Genomic DNA, 20,268 nt, shown 5'->3' on the forward strand with positions numbered 1-20,268 from the left:
AAATAAATAAATGTAGTTTAAATTTTTTTAATTAAAACAAAATTAAAAGCGAATTAAAAAATACCTACAAACAAACCAATCACAAAACTTAGGTCTAGCTGTGTGTATTAATAAGCCTTTAACCCTACCACTCGAGAGATAGAGGCAGGAAGATGTCTGGCCTTCTCTCCATAGCAAGTTCCAGGCAAGGTAGGCTTACATAGTTAAGTGCAGCATTCAGGAGATACAGATAGAACTATGAGTTCCAAGCCAGGCTGATCTATGTAGTGAGCTCCAAGCCCCAGGATATGATGATACCTGTCTAGTGCCAGAAAACCACTGTGAAACTAACATACATTAGAGAGCACCAGAAGGATATGGCCACTCCGATGAAAACCCTTGAGTGGCTCTTAAACTTTACATACACGCATGAGTTCTATGCATGAGTAAAACAGAACACAGCAACTCCAAGTGAGGTTTACAACTGCAAACCACAAACAGACAGCACAATGCACAGTACATGGTAAGGCATGAAGTTCTAAAGGGCAGAGACCAAATTTGTAAGCACCCCCACTTAGGAGGCCAGGGACTTGAGTTAGCCACTTAACCTCTGAAAGCATTCCTTCTATCAAATGACAACCACACTGATGTACACTTAGGAGGCCAGGGACTTGAGTTAGCCACTTAACCTTCGAAAGCATTCCTTCTATCAAATGACAACCACACTGATGTACTTCTTAAGGTTCAATGTTATCATCGGCTAAGTTCTATTGGATTTTTTTGTTTCTCTGTTTTGAAACAGGATCTCTCTACACAGCCCTGCATGCCAGAAGAGGGCACCAGATCTCATACAGATGGTTAGGAGCCATCATGTGGTTGCTGGGAATTGAACTCGGGACCTCTGGAAGAGCACTCTTAACCTCTGAGCTAGGTCTCCAGACTGACAAACCTTTGTATAAAAGTAAATGAAAAAAATTTCACCATGGTCTTTTCCTTACTTGTTTAATAGCAGAGAGAGACAGAGAGACAGAGTGAGAGAGAGAGACAGAGACAGAGAGACAGACAGGCAAATAATGAGAAACTGATCCCACCTGGCAAAGTGTGACACATCTGTAATCCCAACATTTGGGAGGTAGAGGCAGAAGGATCACATAAAGGCTATTCTTGTACCCAGCGACTCAAGGCTAGCTGGGCAACATGAGACCCTGTTCCAAATCAAAGCACCATCATCAACAACAAAAAAGGATGTAATTTTCTAAAATCTGTGTGTGCATGGTTGTGCGTGTGTATATGTGGTGGCATCAGGTTAAAGCTAGAGTGGCTGAGAGTTGTGAGCTACCAATGTGAGTGGTGGGAATTAAACTCAGGTCCTCTGGAGAGCATCAAGTAATGTCATTTCTTACCAACACAACACCAGTAAGAAGCATTTCATGCTGTCATTTTCTATAGCTCATAACTGAACAGTTCCTGAAATCTCAAATACACATATAAGAATGACTGTATTACCATTCCACCACCATCTCTTCTCACATGGATAGCAACCTCCAGTAGGTCTGAGACTGGAGATGGAGCTCACTGGGTTTTGTGAGGGTATACCAGTGTATAAATGAGGCTGAGCTTGATCCCCAGTGCTACATAAACCAGGCTGTCCGACTACAATCCCAGAGTGCTGTTCATGCTGCTTGAGTGCACACACACACACACACACACACACACACACACACACACGCACGCACGCACCTCTCTCTCTCTCTCTCTCTCTCTCTCTCTCTCTCTCTCTCTCTCTCTCTCTCTCTCTCTCTCTCTCTCTCTCTCTCTCTCTAGAACTGAGGATTCCCACTGTACTTTCTTGTCACAAGTAACCATTTTAAGATTAGTAGGCATTCTGGCGAGCTGTCTCCTGGTCCCTAGAGTCCCTGGTCCAGATTGGTCATGTCCATTCTGCAAGTCTCAGCTGCATCTACTTTGAAGAGGTAGAAGGCCAACTGTGGGTTTTTTCCCCCCACTGCTGGACTCCAGCTGCCTTTAGGGATAGGGATAACCAGGACGTCAGGCAAGCAGGACCCAAGCAATGGCTCTGTTGACACAGAGCCTCACATGTCTTACAAGGTGCTTTCTCCCATCCAGTCCTTGTGCTAAGCACACTGAGCAATACTGTATTTCTTGTCACAGGTAGGGACACAAAGTTTTGGTAGAATGTATTCAATTATTGTTAAAGTTTCTAGATACTACAAAACCAAATCTGTTACATGAAAAAAATCAGTAAAACTATTAATAAAAATATTTAAGCATGGTGGTACATGCCTTTAATCCTAGCGCATTGGAAGCAAAGCTCTCTGAGTTTGAAGCCAGCCTGGTCTATGTAGTGAATTTCAGGACACCCAGAACTACAAAGTAAAAGCCTGCCTCAAAAAACCAAAGAGATGGGGGAAGGGCTAGAGAGATGGCTCCAAAGGTAAGATCACTGCTGCTCTTCACAGGATCTAAGTTCAAATCCTGGCACCCACATGGCAGCTCACACCATCTATTACTGTGGCCCCACAGGATGCCTTTTTCTGGTATGCAGACAAGACATGCAAATACATAAAATAAATGAATGAATAGATACTAAAAAAATTTTACAGACTATCTCCACAATCTGTTATCTGAGGGAATTGGTTTTGCTTTTAAAATTTTTTACTCCCCCGCCCCCCTTCCCTTCTTCCTCTTGTTCTGGCCCCGCTTGCTCCTCTGGCCCACAGGTTTTTAAATTTGTTTTCTCATTACAGATGGTTGTGGGCCACTATGTGGTTGCTGGGATTTGAACTCATGACCTCCAGAAGAGCAGTCAGTGCTCTTAACGGCTGAGCCCCTTTTTTACTTTTTCTGTATGTATGGTACGTACATGTTTGTGGGCACACTGAGACAATCAAGTTACAGGTGGTGTGAGCCACCCAACATGGTAACCACACTCTTCAACCACCCTTCTTCTCTTCTGTTTTGTTTTGCCTCACGACAGGTCTAATTATATAGCTATGCCAGGCCTGGAAGATGATCCTTCTGCCTCAACCTCCTGAGTGGACCATGCCTAACTTATAATCTGCTCTTATAAATTAGGATTTGGAGCACAACCTGAGCTCAAGAACAAACATGGTAGAGATGAAAAACCAACTTCTATAATTCTCCCTCTTTTTCTCTCTTCTCTTCTCCTTCCTCTCCTCTCCCTCTGAATAAAAGCCAGGCATGGTGGCACATACTTTTATTACCAACACTGAGGAGATAGAGGCAAACAGACAGACCTCTGTGAATTCGAGGCCAGCATGGTCTACATAGCAAGCAGGGTGTATTGATTTGAATAGGTATGGCACCCATAGACTCATGTGTTTGAATGCTTGACTCACAACGAGTGGCACTGTTAGGAGGTGTGGCCTGTTGAAAGACATGTACTTGTGTTGGAGTGTGTCGCTGTGGGGGTGGACTTTGATATCTCCTATGCTCAAGCTAGGCCCATTGAGGCACATCTCTCTTTGCTGTCTTCAGATCAAGATGTAGAACTCAGGTTCATCTCCAGCACCATATCTGCCTGCATGCTGCCATGTTCCTGCTGGGACAATAATGGACCAAACCTCTGAAACTGTAAGCCAGCCTAAACAAAACCATTTTCCTTTATAAGAGTTGCTATGGTCATGGTGTCTCTTCACAGCAAATATACCCTGATTTTTTTGAAACTATGTAAAAAAAAAAAAAAAAAAAAAAAAAAAAAAAAAAACAAAAACCAGAAAACAAAACCCAAATGTAATAATATTAAAGAGAAGTCAAAATCTCAAATAAATCAGCAAATAATTAAGTATGTGTCTTTCTTCAGATGTGGGACAATGGTACTGAGGCCTCTGTGCAGGGTTCCACCCATGGGCTTGCTAATGACACTAAGAGAATTCCATGCCTCTGCCCGTCCATCTCTCTACCGTGCTAGCCACCCTGGCCATCCTCACACTTACCACTTTTCTACTTGTTGCCATTTGGCTCATCATGCCTTCCTCTTGGTTGGGTTTTTATCATTCAATGTCATCTCTCTGACAATGGCACTAGCCAATGCCGTAACTGGCCAGCTCCTAGTGCAGTAAACCTGAAGTTACTTTGTACAATACAGAATGTGTTTCTACATATAAAAAAAGGCAACAGTAAATTAAGGAGAAACTGTTTTATTGGAGACACCGGTTTCTCTTACTGCCCTTCCTCTATATGAATGAATGCTCCCAATCACTGGAACACTATCTTTACCAGGGCTATCTTAAGAATATGTGGCATAACAGTAATCCCTCAGTAAATATTAGAATGAGTGGGAATATACTTCAAGAAGTCATTGTCCTCAGATGGGCCATGGGAAGAAGGAACCCAGAGCAGCCTGTACTGAAGTAGCAACAGGACTGCAAAAATTTATACTGCTCACACTGGGTCAAGGAAAAACAGACAAATTACAGGTGAGACAGTAGGAAGGAGACTGCTGCCCACTCCAGTTGAATCACTGACAATCATGTGAGGCCTCAAAACAATTTCAAAAGCAGTAACAACTTAACTGGAATGACCAGCAAGCTGCTGTTTAACAGACAACTCTCACGATGTAATGGCAAGTATTTGGTAAGTTAATGTATTTCAAATCTTCATTAAAAATTAAATTTAAATATGCCACCCTGCTTAATGTGGCATATTTTTATTGAGGTCTAAACAATGTTATGAATGGTTAGGTTCCTGAGAATTAACATGTATGGTCTGGTACATAGAAGTTTTTGTTATGATGGAGTTTCAATTCCAATATCCTAGGCTAGCTTGAACTTTCTATGTAGCCAAGGATGACCTTGATTCAGATCTTCCTGTCTCCACCTCTGGGATGTAGGATTACAGGGCATGTGCCACTTACCAACTTTATTTGGTGTTGGGGATCAAGCCTAGGGCATTATGCACGCTAGACAAGCACTCTAGCCACTGAACTATTACCTGGCTTCTGCATTTTGCCTGTCTGTCTGTTTGTGGTGGTGGTGGTGGTGGTGGTGGTGGTGGTAGTGGTGGTGGTAAGCATTGAACATAGGACCTCACACATGCTAGACAAGCACTCGAATACAGAGCTATAATCATGGGTAGATACATCAAGTTTTATCTGCATGAAAATTCAAATGTAACAATTTTCTGGCTAAGTGAACATGTTCATAAGAAATTTCTGAGATAATCCAACTGGCTAGCCACAATTTTCTTAAAGGAATAGAAAGGAAGGGAGCATATTAGAGAGAAACATAGAAATTAAGCATGGTTGACAAAGATTCCAAGCACAAAGGAAAATGCTACTAGGTATATGGAGAGTAGGGTCAGCTCACTGTGTAACAGGATTCTATTTTTTAATGTTCTTTAGGTAAAATGGCAGTAAGCAAATGTACCATGCTCAGATTAGGGTCCCTTCAGAGGCCTGAAGGGCACTGCAAGATTCAGAACTGGAAGAGGGGACTCCAGAGGGTCTATCTGGATGGACTCACATACCTTTGGAAACCAATGACAGTTGGACCCCAACAAGCCACTAAGTGTAGAAAGGTTTTAATAGTGGCTCTGGGAAATAAAAACAAGACAGTACCAGTCACTGGGAGACACATGGATAAAAGACAGCAGTACTTTTCTGTTCATTAAGCCTCCACAGCAAAGAACACATCTCCATAACTCCTTGCACAGCTCATAGGGAAAGTGAGAGACAATGAAGAGAGGGAGAGCTGCCATTCCCACTTGAAAACTCTGAGCTGAAGGTCAGAACACCTTTACTTTTCACCCACAGACATGTTTTAACTTGCAGATGCCACATACTCTAGTATGCTTTCACATTTATAAACTGGTAAGACTAAAAGACTTAAAGCAGAATCTGTTTTATTGGGGACATAGAATCCAGAGAAGATGGACACCAATCCCAGGTTCCAGTTGGAACAAGAACTGTATCCTCACTGACATTTAGGGGGCCCTCATCATTCTGTGGCACCTACCCTGCATGAGAGAACACCCCAAGGTACCATACCAGTCCCTCTAGGAATGAAGTGATGTGACCAAGGATATTCTCCAAGAGAGCTATGCAGTCAGGACAGAGGACAATGCAGCAGAAGCAAAGCTGCGGCCCACTACCAGGTGCTATGCAGACATTACTATAAGCAAGAAGCTACATTCATTATGAGATATTTACTTAGGTTAGAGGAATATTATCACTCCTGTTTTAGAAAGCCTCTCGGGTGCTTGTAATAAAACAAATGTTTTCTTTGAGGGTCTTTTATGTAAACCAATTGAATGATCTTCTATGAGGATGTGCTCTAGTAAACTCTGCCAAGAAATAAAATTTTATAACACCAATTCCAGTAAATTATGTTCTAAAAGTGAAGTGTATTCCCACAGAGAAGGCAAGGTTGTGATAATGGGAGAAATTTAAATGAGACTGTAATGAAATCCCTTTGCAGACAAGATACCTGTGGTCCACCTTTTCCATCTGCTTGCCTTGGGCAGCAGCTAAGGCTTCCATGACCCCAACTCCTGTTTCCAAACATTTCCCCAAACTAATGAAATTAAGCAAGACCAAGAGAACATGCATAATCTAAAGTTGGTACGGCAAGACCAAGAGAACACGCATAATCTAAAGTTGGTACGGCAAGACCAAGAGAACACACATAATCTAAAGTTGGTACGGTTGGCTCAAGAGAAAGAGGAAGCTTACCAGGTGTGTTTAGGGTCCTGGGAGCCAGGCATGGTGGTACACACCTTTAATCCTACTGCTCAGGAGGCAGAAACAGGTTCCAGGCTAGCTTGCACCAAACAGTAAGCTCCAGACAAGACAGAAGACCCTCTTTCAAGAATAAAATAAAGTAGATCCCGGGGCTGGAAGGACATTCCAGTGGTTAAGAGCATGTACTTGAGCCTCAGGTATTCAATACTCCCTTCTTCCTTTCTTTTCATCTTTGAGTACTTTGCTTAAGTGTATTTAGAACACACCCCCCCCCCCAACCACACACACCCAGTGATCCTTTACCACTGTACTCCACGCCTTTCTTTCCTACCAGCCATCACATCACAAAGTGTACAAATCCCTTTACTTGCTTGTCTGTATTGCTCACTGTGCTGGCTAGATTTATGTCAACCTGATACAAGAGTCATCTGCGAAGTGGGAACCTAATTAAGAAACTGCTCCTGGTAGACTGGCCTGTGGGCAAGCATGTGGAGCATTTTCTTGATTTAATGATTGATGTGTGAAAATTCAGCTCACCATGGATGGTGCATCCCTGAGTAAGGGTTCTAAGCTGTGCAAGGAAGCAGTCTGAGCAAACCATGAGAAGCCAGCCAGGTAAATAGCAGCAGCCCTCCACAGTCTGTCTCAGTTCCTGACCTGACTTCTCTCAATAATGGAGTATGACCCCAAGTTGCAGCAATAAACACCTTAACAAAAGACACCTACTAAAGTCCAAGTTCCACAACAGACACGAGCTCTGGCTTAGCCCTGTAGAGCAATGGCAGTCCTCAACACAGTTTACTGCTGCCACTCTGTACCTTTTTTTTTTTCTTATAAGATTATCCCAAACTATTTTTTCTAAAGGTTGTTTTTTTTTTTTTAATTGTTTTGAGACAGAGTGAGACTGTAGCACAGGCTATGCCCAAACTCAAGGCAATCCTCCTGGCTCAGACTCCAAGTGCTTACATTAGAGGTATGATATATCATATCAAGTTCAAGTCTCTTTCAGTAAGATTTACTAGGGGTATACCCCACATAAACTTTCCATCTATCATTTAAACAGACACAAACGCTTAAAGTCCTGACTATATTCGCGATCAACATATCAATGCTAAGAGCCCTACTGGGACTACAACATTATTACATGAAACAGCACTGACATAGGCCTGAAGGAGTCGGATGTGATACTTGTGGTCAAGCTGCTTCTGAACAATATGGAAGAGCTCGATGACATCAGCCCCGCTCTTTTCATCTGTCATGTTACCAACTTGTTACATTCAAGTTCACACACTCTATGACAGGCAGAGGAAACCGTTTCTATAACTCTGAGCAGGACACTGCCCCAGGCTTCCCCCATATGATATGGATTCTGAAAAGCTATTCACAGTCATATGCATATGTTAAAGGAAAACATGGTTTGAATATAGCAGCTCCTGCATTAATTAGCCTCTTAAGCAGAGGTTTGAAGAGCTTCTAGCCTCCAAGAGGAGGAGGTGCCCAGGGGTGAGGACAAACTACACCAGGTACCAGGCCCTCCATTGTGTCACTTAGGGCATGGCTGAGTATGAGGATGAGTTAAGAACAGTTTCCTATGTAAGCCCTATTTCACTTTCCTGGTGACAAGAGTGCATGAGATGTCTCAGGAGGGTTGGTTCCAGCACCTCTAACACCAACTGTTTGGAACAGCTTTAGGAAACTGGAAGCCCAGTTTATTATTCTTTTCACTGTTTCCTAAAGAATGGAATAAGATGCTCTGGTAACCACCAGGTCTACACTTGCCATTCTGTGTTGAATTCTCAGTGATGATCAACCATTTCTCAGGCATCATAGGGGTGCTGAGACAGAATAGCCCCTGTTCCGAAAGGAGCTTAAAGTCTTGTGGGAAAGAGCAGGCAGGGGGGCAGATGCTATTTTCTTAGTGCTGGAATGCTGCGACACTGAGAGCTGTCCCACCACAAAAACTTCAGGTGGTCAGCTTTCCTGCTCTCTACCAATAGCCCCAATTCCACATTCTACCACCCTCTTTTTTTCTATTTAAAAAATGTTCCATCTTCTCATCCCTCCATCCTTCTGTTTGCTTTCCTCTCTTGGTCTATTTAAACACACACACACACACACACACACACACACACACTCAAAAGTCATTAAATTTCTTTCTGTCTCACAGGGCCATGGCAGCCCTTCCTGCTTCTTGGCTTCCTCTTTTTCCAGATACTCTTTCTCTACCTGTCCTTCATTGCATATATTCCTCAGAAACACCAAGTTCTATTTGGAACTTGCTATGTAGCCCAGAATTGCCTCAAATGCATGATCCTCCTGCCTCAGTCTTCCCTGTGCTGTTGTTACTATGGTATGTGACCAGCTTTTAGAACATAATTGCTAACCCCCTTCTTCCCAGAGAATCTCAAACACTTCACCATCAAAAGCTTTCAAAACTCATGTGGAAAGTCACCATCAGTCTTGGCACCTTTGACTTGAGCATACTTAGCCACTTAATGGAAGCAGCTTTCATCCACATTCTATGATAAGTAAACAAAGAAACATGTGTCCTGGTTAGCTTTGACTGGGGCTGCCAACCTAGAATCATCTGGGAATCTCAAGTGAGAAACTACCTAGGTCAAAATGATATGTCTGTAGGGAATTACCTTGTTGATTGTTACAAGGAGGGCCTAGCCCATTGCAGGTGGCAGCATCCCCTAGCCAGGCAGTCCTGGGCTGTCTAAGGAAGCTAACTAAACATTATCCTGCATAAGCCAGCAAGCAAAACTCCTCTGTGACTTCTTCTGTTGTATTTCCTTGGTTAGAAGTAATTCAGGTAGACTGGCCTTAGAGTTTCTACTTGAGTTCCTGCTCTGATGTGTCTTAGTAATAGACTACAATAAAAGACTTTCTACCCTAAGTTGGTGTTGGGCCATGATATTCATCACATCATCAATGAAACTAAGAATGATACAAATGTAAAGTTTCCATAAACAGTTGAAGTTTATTACCCTAGTCTCTCAATGTCTTTTGTAGATTTGAATTCTTTCAAACTGAAAAGCTGGGGAAAACATGAAGGGTCAGAATCAAAGACAGAAGTCATTGCCTTTGCCTCTTGGAGAATGTATAATCTACTTAATTTGCCTAATCCTACCTAAAAGCAGGCAGAGCTGAAAGTTCAATAAGTGATTAAAAATACTCAAATATACAATCAAACTACAATCATGGTCTATTCTGTGGCAGCAGCATGCAGCATACTGTACATGATCCACAGACCAACTTTAGAGAGAGAACTTGCCTCTCTAAGCCATTTTTCCTGTCCTAGCTTCCGTGTTACTCAAATCCAGAGCCTGTTCCCTTCAATAGGCAAGTTTCCTGGTTCTTCTGGTTCAAGGCTGCTGCTGTCTGTTTCCCAAGACCTCTGGCCTCTACCCGCACTACTGCACCAACTCAAAGCTCACTGCTACCTACACAGCCTCAAGTCGTCCTTGTCTCTGTCAAATTGTTTCATAAACATTTCATTTCCCACTCAAAAGTTTCCAAGATTCTCTAAAGTCTATAAAATGAAATTCAAAACCCTTGGTTTGACAGAGCTCAAATTTTACTCTTATTACACCCTCCCCCTTGTTTTGTATTCTGCAGTTAAAGGCTCACCCACCATGTGATAGCTCTCTCTACCACGTTTACTAGCAGGTTCCTCCAGTGAGTCTACACCTCACTCTTCAACCCGATTCCCATCTCTTCTTGAAATCTTCCTAGATGACTAAGTGGTCCAGCACAGCAAGGGCAAAACTATCTCTCATTCTTCTGCCCCAACACCAAGGCACTGGTAGTGATTACTTCAATACTTTCTTAGTTCCTTTAATAGATTATGAACCACTTGAAAGTAGTTCCTTTTCAAATACAACAAGCACATAAGGTCCTGACAGAGAATATAGGCACCTTTACCTAAAACTAGTATCACCTTTTAAGCTGTAAGAATTTTTTAAAATCAACATTTAACAACAATATTGTTTTTACTGTGTTTTAATTTATTTTATTTGTGTGTATGTTTCTATGTAATTGAAGTGTGGGTACCAGTGAGGGCCACAAGAAAGTATTAGATCACTTAGAGCTAGAATTGTAGGTGGTTTTGAATCCTCTCACATAGGTACTGGGACACTCCCCTCCCCCCCCCCCCCCCCAGTCCTCTAAAGAGCAGCAAGCCCTCTCAAACGGAATCATCTCTTCAGTACTACTGTGGTTTTATATACACAAGCCCACTACATATAATTTAGCATTTTAACATTCTAAGTGTACAATTCAGTGACATTATTACATTTACAACATTGTACAACTACTGACACTATCCAGGTCCGGTATACAGAAACTTCGGTGATAATTAACTTCTTACCATTAGGCAAGAACCTGTCTCTAAAAACTGGTGTGCTAGCATGAAGCAGTAATCTCAGTATGTGAAGGTGGAGGCAGGAAGACGAGGCATTCAAAGTCATCCTCCACTAAGTAGCATGTTCAAGGTCAGCCTGAACTATATGAGGCTGTCTCAAACCAAGGTGGACATCCACACACTGAAAGGCAGGCAAGTTAAGCAATGGCCCTCTTAGCAGAGAAGATCATACGGCTGAGAACTACGAGACAGATGCACTGCTTTTCTGGTTGTTTGGTTGCTTTTTGGTTTTTCAAGACAGGGTCTCTCTGTGTATCCCTTGCTGTCCTCCAACTCTGTTTTATTTTGTTAATGATATTGTTTCACCTCAAAGAATCTTTAAAAGAAAAAAACTTTGATTATGCAACACAACTCTTGGTGGGGAAGGCACTGACTCAATTTTACATATTCAAATAGACAAAATAAAACACTCGTCAAGTATAATAACATTATATAAAGAAAAGAATTTATTTTTACTCTCCCCTGCTTAAAAGGCTTAGTGACTTCTCAAAAATACTTTATCTGAAATAACACCAATCAAAATTTTGAATTTTAGGTTTCCATTTGTACTAGAGGCTTACTTATAATATAGACATTCCTATCAAAACTAAAGTAGAAAAGACTTGGGCAAAATATGTCACTTGTGATGAGTAAATTCACTGTCCAAAACACTCAAGTTTAGTCATCCAACTACAGCAAAGCATGAGCTGGGCTACAGATAACAGCTACACAGTGATACTAGTGGCTCAGAGTCCATGAGCTTCTAGACGGCATGATTCTTCTATCTTAAACAGAGCAAGCTTTATGGAATTGTTACAGGAATCAAAACAGTATTTTCCTCCTAAAAAGAAGAGCCAATGATAGATAAAAAGCATAACCAAATGCATGATAAACTCCAGAAATAGTTAACTCACTATGTACACATACACAGACAGAGAGAGAGAGAGAGAGAGAGAGAGAGAGAGAGAGAGAGAGAGAGAGAGATTCATACACACCACTAAACAGCTTGATGTTTGAAAGTAAATATTTAATTTACATGGCAATATAAATCAATTTATATTTTTAAAAGTTTCCAGGGGTCAGTGATGGCTCAGTAGTTAAGAGTCTTGCTGATATGTTAGGGGACCCAAATTCCATTTCCAGAATCCATGATGGGCAGCTCAGAACCAATCAATGCCTTCTTTTGACTTCCATGGGCACTAACACAAACCCGTATCAGAAATACATGTGTATATATAATTTATACTTAAAAAATCTAAATACAATGCAACATATTTAGCAACTGCAACTCACACAAGGTTTGAAGGTCAGTAACTTGGAATGCAAACTGTTTTGTTAAGTACAGACAGTAGTGAGTACAAGCAGCACGCCTCCCCTGGAGAGGAGCTCTCTTGTATACCAAGCAGCTGACCACTGGGAGGATACTGTGTGCCACTGCTGTGTTTTAACAAAGAATGTGTCTAATTTAAATCTACACATTGATACTGACAGAAAGAAGTCCAAGAAAGGGTGAAAACCAATTATTCAGCTTATTTCAACCAATTATTTATAACTGATGAAACTACAATCTCACTATTAAGGACTGAGTACTTATGCTGAGGGTAACACCAGAAAAAAATTTTAATGTATCATTTTATATATATATCATTTAATTCACACATCTTAATTAGAAGCTGACTTCAAAAAGTATCCAAGCTACATTATCTGTTTTGTCTCCAACAATTAAGGCCATCAAAATATTAAATAGTTAAGTCTTATAGAGGGTCAGGTAGGATGGCTCAACAGGTAGGCACTTAATCGCCAAGCCTGATAGTCTGGGTCTCTAAGACCCATTTTCTGCAAGTTGTCCCCTGACATCTTTATACACACTGTGGTGCATGTATATCCCCCCCCACACACAACGTGAATAAATGTTATTTTAAAGACTGGTCTTAACTTCTATACAGGTAGCAGCACAAAACTGAAACAAGAGCCAAAGACAGAAATCACAGCATGACACAGGGTGATAACACTAGGAAGGCAGTCAAGATTCATTACCACTTAAAGCAGTGGTTCTCAACCTTTGGGTCCTGTCACACAGGGGTCTCATAGCAAAGATCATGCATACCAGACATTCATATTAAGATTTATAACAGTAGCAAAATTACAGTTACAAAGTAGCAACAGAAATAATGTTATGGTTGGGGGTTGCCATAATATGAGGAGCTGTATTAAAGTGTCACAGCATTAGGAAAGTTGAGAACTACTGACTTAAAAGATCCAGTGGAGAATACCTCCAAACATTAAAGCAGTTGCTATGTATAAAGTGCAGCTTAACATATATATATATATATATATATATATATATATATATATATATATATACACACACACACACACACACACACTTTTGAAAAATAAAGATACCTAGTATGTTCTTGGAAATCACTCTCTTCCCAAAACATTTTAGAGTAGTAAGGTTTACCAACCTACCATGCAGTGGGATGGTAAATCCCCAGTGATAGGTAATGCTCAAAGATTTCAGCTTGAAGGCGTGATTATGAGAACTCACAAAGATAAAAAGTCCTTCGTGCTTCAGAAACACAAACCTCTCAGAGACAAACCATGCTGAGACGTGGACAAGTGTGCTTTTCCTTCTTCTAAGGAATGATTATCTCCTGAAAATCTTCAAATTGTTTACAGTTTTAAATCTGATAGCACTTACCCACAAGAAAGCCACTGTATGTTTGAATAACTGATACTCGTTTGAAGCTACTATTTATAATTTGATCATCTAGAGCTGTTTGAACTCACAAGAGATGCACACAAGGGAGCCGACACCAATAGCAGTAGCAGCTACAGCACAGACCTACCGTAGGGAATGTCTGTGATTCTACACAAACAACCAAGGGACGCGTTGGGCTTTTATCTCTTAATATTTCTCTACTTCTCAAACACTGAAAAATGATCAGCCACACAAGAAATTCTGAGAATAATTAGGGGCTCAGTTAAAGAATCTAGTTTAAAGTATCTTTCTGGGGATGTAGCTCAGTTGGTAGCATGCATGCATGAGGTCCTGAGTTTAGCCTGGCATAAAGCCAACATGGCACCCCATACCTGTAATGCCGGCGCTAGGGGCAAGGTAAAGACAGGAGAATGAAAAGCTCAAGGTTACCCTCAGCTAGACATTGTTTGGGGCCAGCCTGAAATACTGTCTCAAAAAAAAAAAAAAAAAAAAAAAAAAAAAAAGAAAGAAAGAAAGAAAGAAAAGAAAAGGAAAGAAAAAGAAAAACAAAAAGTACCTACTATTCAAAATAACTTTCTTACAAATCAGGACAAAATTTCAAAAGGTAGCACAAATCTGACCAACACGTGAACAACTCCATACATAATAGAACAACAACTCCATACAGAATAGAAGTGTCAGGGTGGTCCAGATGGCGGTGGGGAAGATGCTTGCAGCTCAAGCCTGGCAGCCGAGTCTACACTGAGAACCCACACAAAGGTAGGAGAGACCAACCAACTCCACCAAGTTGTCCTTTAGCCCCCACAGGCACACATCATGTAGTCACACACAGACTAAAACATGAGTGCTAAAAGCCAAGTACTTCAGTTAGCTTCCACCCTGAATGTCTGCACATACTTGCTGTGTATATCCACGAATATTTGCCAGGAACTCCTACATATGAACTGAAAGCACCACTGAAACCTCACCTCCCATTCAAGGCTGATCCTGGTTCTAAGATTTTTTTAGACCTCCATGATTCAAATATCAGTTTACACAAATCATCATGACTTCTTGCCATCTTGACTCAGAAATGAAAACTGGTGATTTTAAAAAAAGCCAAGTGGCCAAGACATCCTTTGAAAGCTGGCTTCAAACTGTCTTCACACTGGATTAAGCAATATCAACAAAGAACACCACCTTTTAAGAGTTTAAATTTATAATTTAGAGAAAAATTATACTACTAAAGCCACAGGTTACTTCCAGAACTGCTTTGCAAAGTCAATTCAATAATATGACGGCATTGGTGTGAGGACCAGCTTGTTCTCACTGCACGCTCCAGCATCTAAGGTTATTCCAGCAAAGTAATATTAGCACAACATGCCCCAAAACTGCATGTGTAAAGGCTGACATCTCACCTATAGCTACAATTAAAAAAAGGCATGCTCCTTTACCTAACTTCAATTTTGTTTATATACTCCATGAAAATCCATCACTTCTCAACGTACCTTAACCTGTTACATGCCACACCCATATATACATTTACATTTCATTTGATGTTAGCACCAAACCATGCACAGACCATAGAAGAAAAGCAAAATTCTCTAATAGAAAACACAAGACAGAAGTTAGGAGAATTTACTAACAATCCATATGCAGCTTACCTGCAGTTTGGTGGAGGGTCTAAAGTGATGTCTGCCAGCTCCTTCTGGATCCTGGGAGATCAGGAAACAAAGTTAGTTGGAGGCCCTTCCAGAATCAGGTCAGCAGCCCACCTTACTGCACCGAGGAAGTAGAGGATACTCAGAGGTCCCAGGCTGGGGAGACGTCCCAGTGCAGGGGAGCAGCTTGAGCTCTCTCACCCCTGACAGCATAGGGCTTCCAATACTGCCAAGCACACTAGGGCAGTTGGCCTCGGTGTTTTCCATTTAAACAGTTTAAAATTTTCTCAATTGCTACTTCCCCAGCTTTCCCAGTATCTCACCCGTGAATGGATATTAAAGTCATTATCCTGAGGTGAGTCTCCCCTGGGATTCCCCCAGGTCCGGTCCTCCTGTCCCCGAACCCCAGAACCAGAACTCTGAAGTACTGGGCCTTCTGGCACGCTAAACAAACAGTGACTCACACCAGCCGCACCCCCAGGTCAGGCCCATAGTTCTGATTCTCCCTGCAGACCACACAACCCCGGTCAGGTACCTCCCATCCCCGTCAGCCAGGGACTGCCTCACAGGCCAGGACCCCCCCCCCCCCCCTCCCGCACACCGGCGCCCCCCGCAGGCCGGGACATCAGCGCCCTCAGCAGGCCAGTACCGCTCAGACCCGGACCCTGCCCGCACCCTGGAGCCCTGGCCTGCCGGCAAAGCCAATATGGCCGCTCGGGCCCCAGTGACCGCCGCCGTCAAGGGTCGAGCAGCCCAGGAAGTGCTGGGTGGAGCTGAGGGCAGCAGGACCCCCGGCGCCTCGCACAAGTGCACGGCCACCTACACCCGCCGCGAGCACCGGCCCGGTCCCAGCCCGACTTCCCGGCTGCCCGGGCGAGGACAGCTTGCTCGGGCAGCCGCAGGCCCGCACCCCGCACCCGCACCCGCATCTCCGCACCTCACAAAGAGCCCATCCCCCACGCTCAGGCCGAAGCCACTGACAGTTCACACCCGGCCCTGGCCTTTGTCTTCTCTTCTGTTAACCCAGACGCCGCCGAGGGCACCAGTTAAAACGACAAACTTTGGGGCCTTAAGCTGCCTCTTCTACGGAAAGCTATTTGTATAACTTCTCATCCTAACGGGCTGTTGTTACAACTTAAAAATCCATCAAGGCAGCTAGTAAAAATAACAACACTCAAACCCGGCAGTCTGAATGACAATGGATGTTTTCCCTTTCCAAAGGTTTTTGGAGGGTAAGAAGAAACCTGCTATTATGCACTGACATTTTTAGCTGGTACTTCTCTCACATTAAAAGGAAAACAAATTGAGTGGTGCCTGGGGAAGTTCTTCAAACTTTCCTATTGAAGAGCACTTCCTGTCCCTACAAATGTGGTCCAGTTTGGAACATCCAGTGTCTACTGACATTATTAGTGTCCTGCTAAATTCCACCACTTCCAGAAAGCACTTCAGTCCCTATACGTTTGCATCTAGTGTTTCATTCCCAACTGGATGTTAGTTTGGAGGACTAGTTTCCGGATTCCTGTATGTGTTGGAACTGATAATTTTCAGATCTGTCAGAGAGCAAATGTGTCCCCATGAGCTGTAAAAAGGACAAATTGTTGCTTTAATGCTTAGAAGGTGAAGCTTCTAAGAAGGCTGGTGATAGCTCACATCTAAAGATGCTTGATGACCGCAGTTCAAAGCTACATGCCAAGAAAGAATTGTCTCCAAGAATTTGGCCTCTGACCTCCACACATGTACCTTGACATGCCTGAATCCACAGATACCACATAAAATTATAAGTTTTTAAAGTCCAATCCCAGGCAGTTTTACTCACTGAATCTCAAACACCACCATCTGCAGCAATTCCAGACTACTGATGCAAGGTCTGCAAGTGATTCAAAGGCCTGTTCAAAATGTGGGTCTAGCTCAGCACAGTTCCCACCAGTCAGTGCTCTCCTCTGCCAGAGACAACCTCCACAGTGAATGAATCCCCTAGCCTGCCCATGGAGATTTCATTTCCACATCATCTCCTGGTACACACGCCCTTCCCAACAACTTCCAACCCCCATCCTAATTTCCCTTTCATTCTTTCTTAAGATACCCTTCTCACTTTGTGCCTTTCGATGATAGCCTTAGCTTTCCTTTAACACAAATAGCCACTCTTTCAACAAGGAATCTACAAGTCTAAATCTGTTGCACTAAAAGGCACATACTGCATGTTGGCTTGCAGGTAAACCATCGCTTACCATTTCCCAGCTGCCATGTCTACTTGTGTCTTTCCCGGCTGTTTCTGAGTAGTCTCTCATCGGCCAGGCTGACAAAGAATGGCAGGACTGTTCTTCACTCCCAAAGGTTTTCTGAGGGTAGGAACTTCTCCAGTCAACACTCAGTTTGTTTTCCCTTATACTGGAGAAAAAGGTCCAGCTAAAAATCAGCAGGGCTCAGTGCATTATAGTTGGCGTCTTCCGAACCCTCCAAAGGGTTTAGAAAGGAAAACTCTGACTTGATCCTGCCTGGCACACTCCTGGGCTTTCAGGCCTGTGCTACCCACCATCCCTGATGGTGCTCCACACCTGCTAGCCCGGCACACACTACCATCTGACGTACCAAACAGTTCATTTTACATTTTTTTATTTGGCATTTTGTTCATGAGACAGACTCTCATGGAACTCACAGGACATCTATCTGTCTGTTTCTGTTTCCAAGGGCTGAGCTAACAAAAGGTGTGTATCACTATGCCCAGAACTAAGTTTCTAACTTCCTTAGCATACACAAGCTGTGCCTATGGGAAAATCTATTTATTTGTACTATATTGACAAAAGGCATATACTTCCTATACCTGTGCATTTTCTCCTTATGTCTAGCACAATTTAAAAGCCCCCACTGACATCACAGCTAATGTCCTGCACTGAGGCAGGACAGGTCAAAAGTAGAACAGAGAGCTTAAGGCCGGGATTGATCGAGAAAGGCCATCCTGAGCAAGAACGGTAGAATCTAGGCTCAGGGAGATTCACAGGGGTTCATCAAAGACCCTGGAGAGGCTGAGATATAATCAAACCACTGAAACTGATAACAATTTTACCAAAGCATCAATATCTCTCTCGAGACCTGAACAGTAACCATATAAAATGAGCTGAAGTTACTCTATCAGTCCAGTTAGGTCACTAAGACAGCATACCAAGTTTCTGAATTTCAGGTCAGGGAAAGCAACAGAACAAGCTGACAATCTGTGAGTTCTAGGCTCACTACTCAGCAGAGAGATCCAAAGCCATTTAGACCTCCCATTTCATTTAAAATTCTTTAAAGAATGCCCTTCCCCAGCAGCCCAGTTTCTGTTCCTTACTATGGCCAACCATCTCAACAAAAAGAGAAGGGATTATGAAAGGGGAGGGGAGGGGGCTCCCAGGTATCTACTAGAGAACGTGACTTAAGGTATCCACCTGTTTCTTTACACAAGAGAGAGATTATCGCTGGGTATAGTAAGTGGCTGACTTTTGTAACAATCATGAGGCTGAGACAGAAGTGCTGAGTTCAAGGCCAGCTTGGGCCAAAAGAGACCTTGTCTAGTAAAACAAGTCTTTCTGAAAAGTGTCAGACTGAAGTTCTTAAACAGAAAAGAAAAAAAATCCAAAAATAACTGAAATAATTTCACAGTTATTCACTGATTCTTTCATCTCCCTTAACCCTCCAAACAGGCAAATGTTCTTCAAATTCTGCCAGAAAACATGACATAAATTTCTTTTAACCGCTAATGGGAGATAGTTATTCCTTAAGCAATGTATGGAGAAAACCCTATTCAGAAAACACCACCCCTGCAACAGGTGAAGAGGAAGAAAGATGGTCAGAACTCGTTTTGACAGAGTTGCCCAGTAAGGCACTATTAATAATGAAGCATGGTGACAGCCTCCGGGAAGTCAGAGCTTCGTGATTACTAGGATGAAGACTGAAATCACATTGAGAGTCACTCATAAAAGTACTGAGGATGCTTGAAACTTCAACAAGAAACGGACGAGGCCAACCACAACTCCTGCGTATGGACAAGGGCACTGAGAAAACCAGAGGCAGCGAGCAGTAGAGAAAACAGGTGGGACTCCCATGCCCCATTTTCCTGCCCCAGAACTCAGAGAACGTCGTTGAAGCCTCCCTCCCTGACATGCAGCACGAGGCCACCGGGAAGCTGGGATGCCTGTGGAGAAAGGAGTCGGATACCTCTTGGCGCTGGTGGAGAGGAGCTTCGAATTTTTGCTCATGCTGACTTTACTCTCCTTCTTCTTGGGGGTGCTGCCTTCTTTCTCGGTCTGCTGGTTGGAGGACGAAGATGACGAGGAGCTGGTGCTGGCCCTCGAATCGTCATCCGACATAGCGAACCCCCCACCCCACCCCGCGAACGGCCCCTGCGGGGGGAGGAAACAAAACAGAAACACAGACCATGCAGGCGCTGCAAAGAGGGAAGGAACTCCGCTGTCAGGAGGGCGCGGGCCGGGCCGCCCCCGCCGCCTGCAGAGGCTCGGGGCCCACCGCCGCACCGGCCGAAGAGACACGGGGGCCACGATCGCGCGGGGGCGGCCCGGGGAGGGCCGGGAGCCGCCGCCGCCGCGGTCCCCCAGGCCTCCCGGCGTCCGCTCGAGTTTGGCGAGGTCCGGGCGAGCCGGGCGGCGAGAGTGGGTGAGCGAGCCCGGCGTGGGCCGCGTGGGCCGCGGGGACACGGCTCCCGGCCAGGCCCGGCCACGCGGGGCTGCGCTCGCAGGCCGGCGCGCACAATGCGCCCCGGGCGGGCGGGTCCCCGCGGGGACCGGGCCGCGCTGACAGTTCGCGC

The 20,268-nt window shown here is 43.6% G+C and overlaps 1 protein-coding gene across 1 annotated transcript in view; it reads right to left on the bottom strand.

Moving 5' to 3' along the window:
* The window catches only part of Ube2e1 (ubiquitin conjugating enzyme E2 E1), a 47,918-nt gene extending 28,064 nt beyond the window's left edge, over positions 1 to 19,854 (bottom strand). The window contains exons 1-2 of the mRNA XM_021203516.2: positions 19,662 to 19,854; positions 15,474 to 15,524 (exon numbers count right to left, since the gene is read on the bottom strand). Coding sequence (XP_021059175.1) covers positions 15,474 to 15,524; positions 19,662 to 19,813 — 203 coding nt within the window. The 5' untranslated portion in view covers positions 19,814 to 19,854. The remainder of the gene's footprint in view (positions 1 to 15,473; positions 15,525 to 19,661) is intronic.
* Positions 19,855 to 20,268: the final 414 nt, after the last annotated feature.

This window comes from Mus pahari, chromosome 8 (assembly GCF_900095145.1).
Source record: "Mus pahari chromosome 8, PAHARI_EIJ_v1.1, whole genome shotgun sequence".
Taxonomy (NCBI): Eukaryota; Metazoa; Chordata; class Mammalia; order Rodentia; family Muridae; genus Mus; species Mus pahari.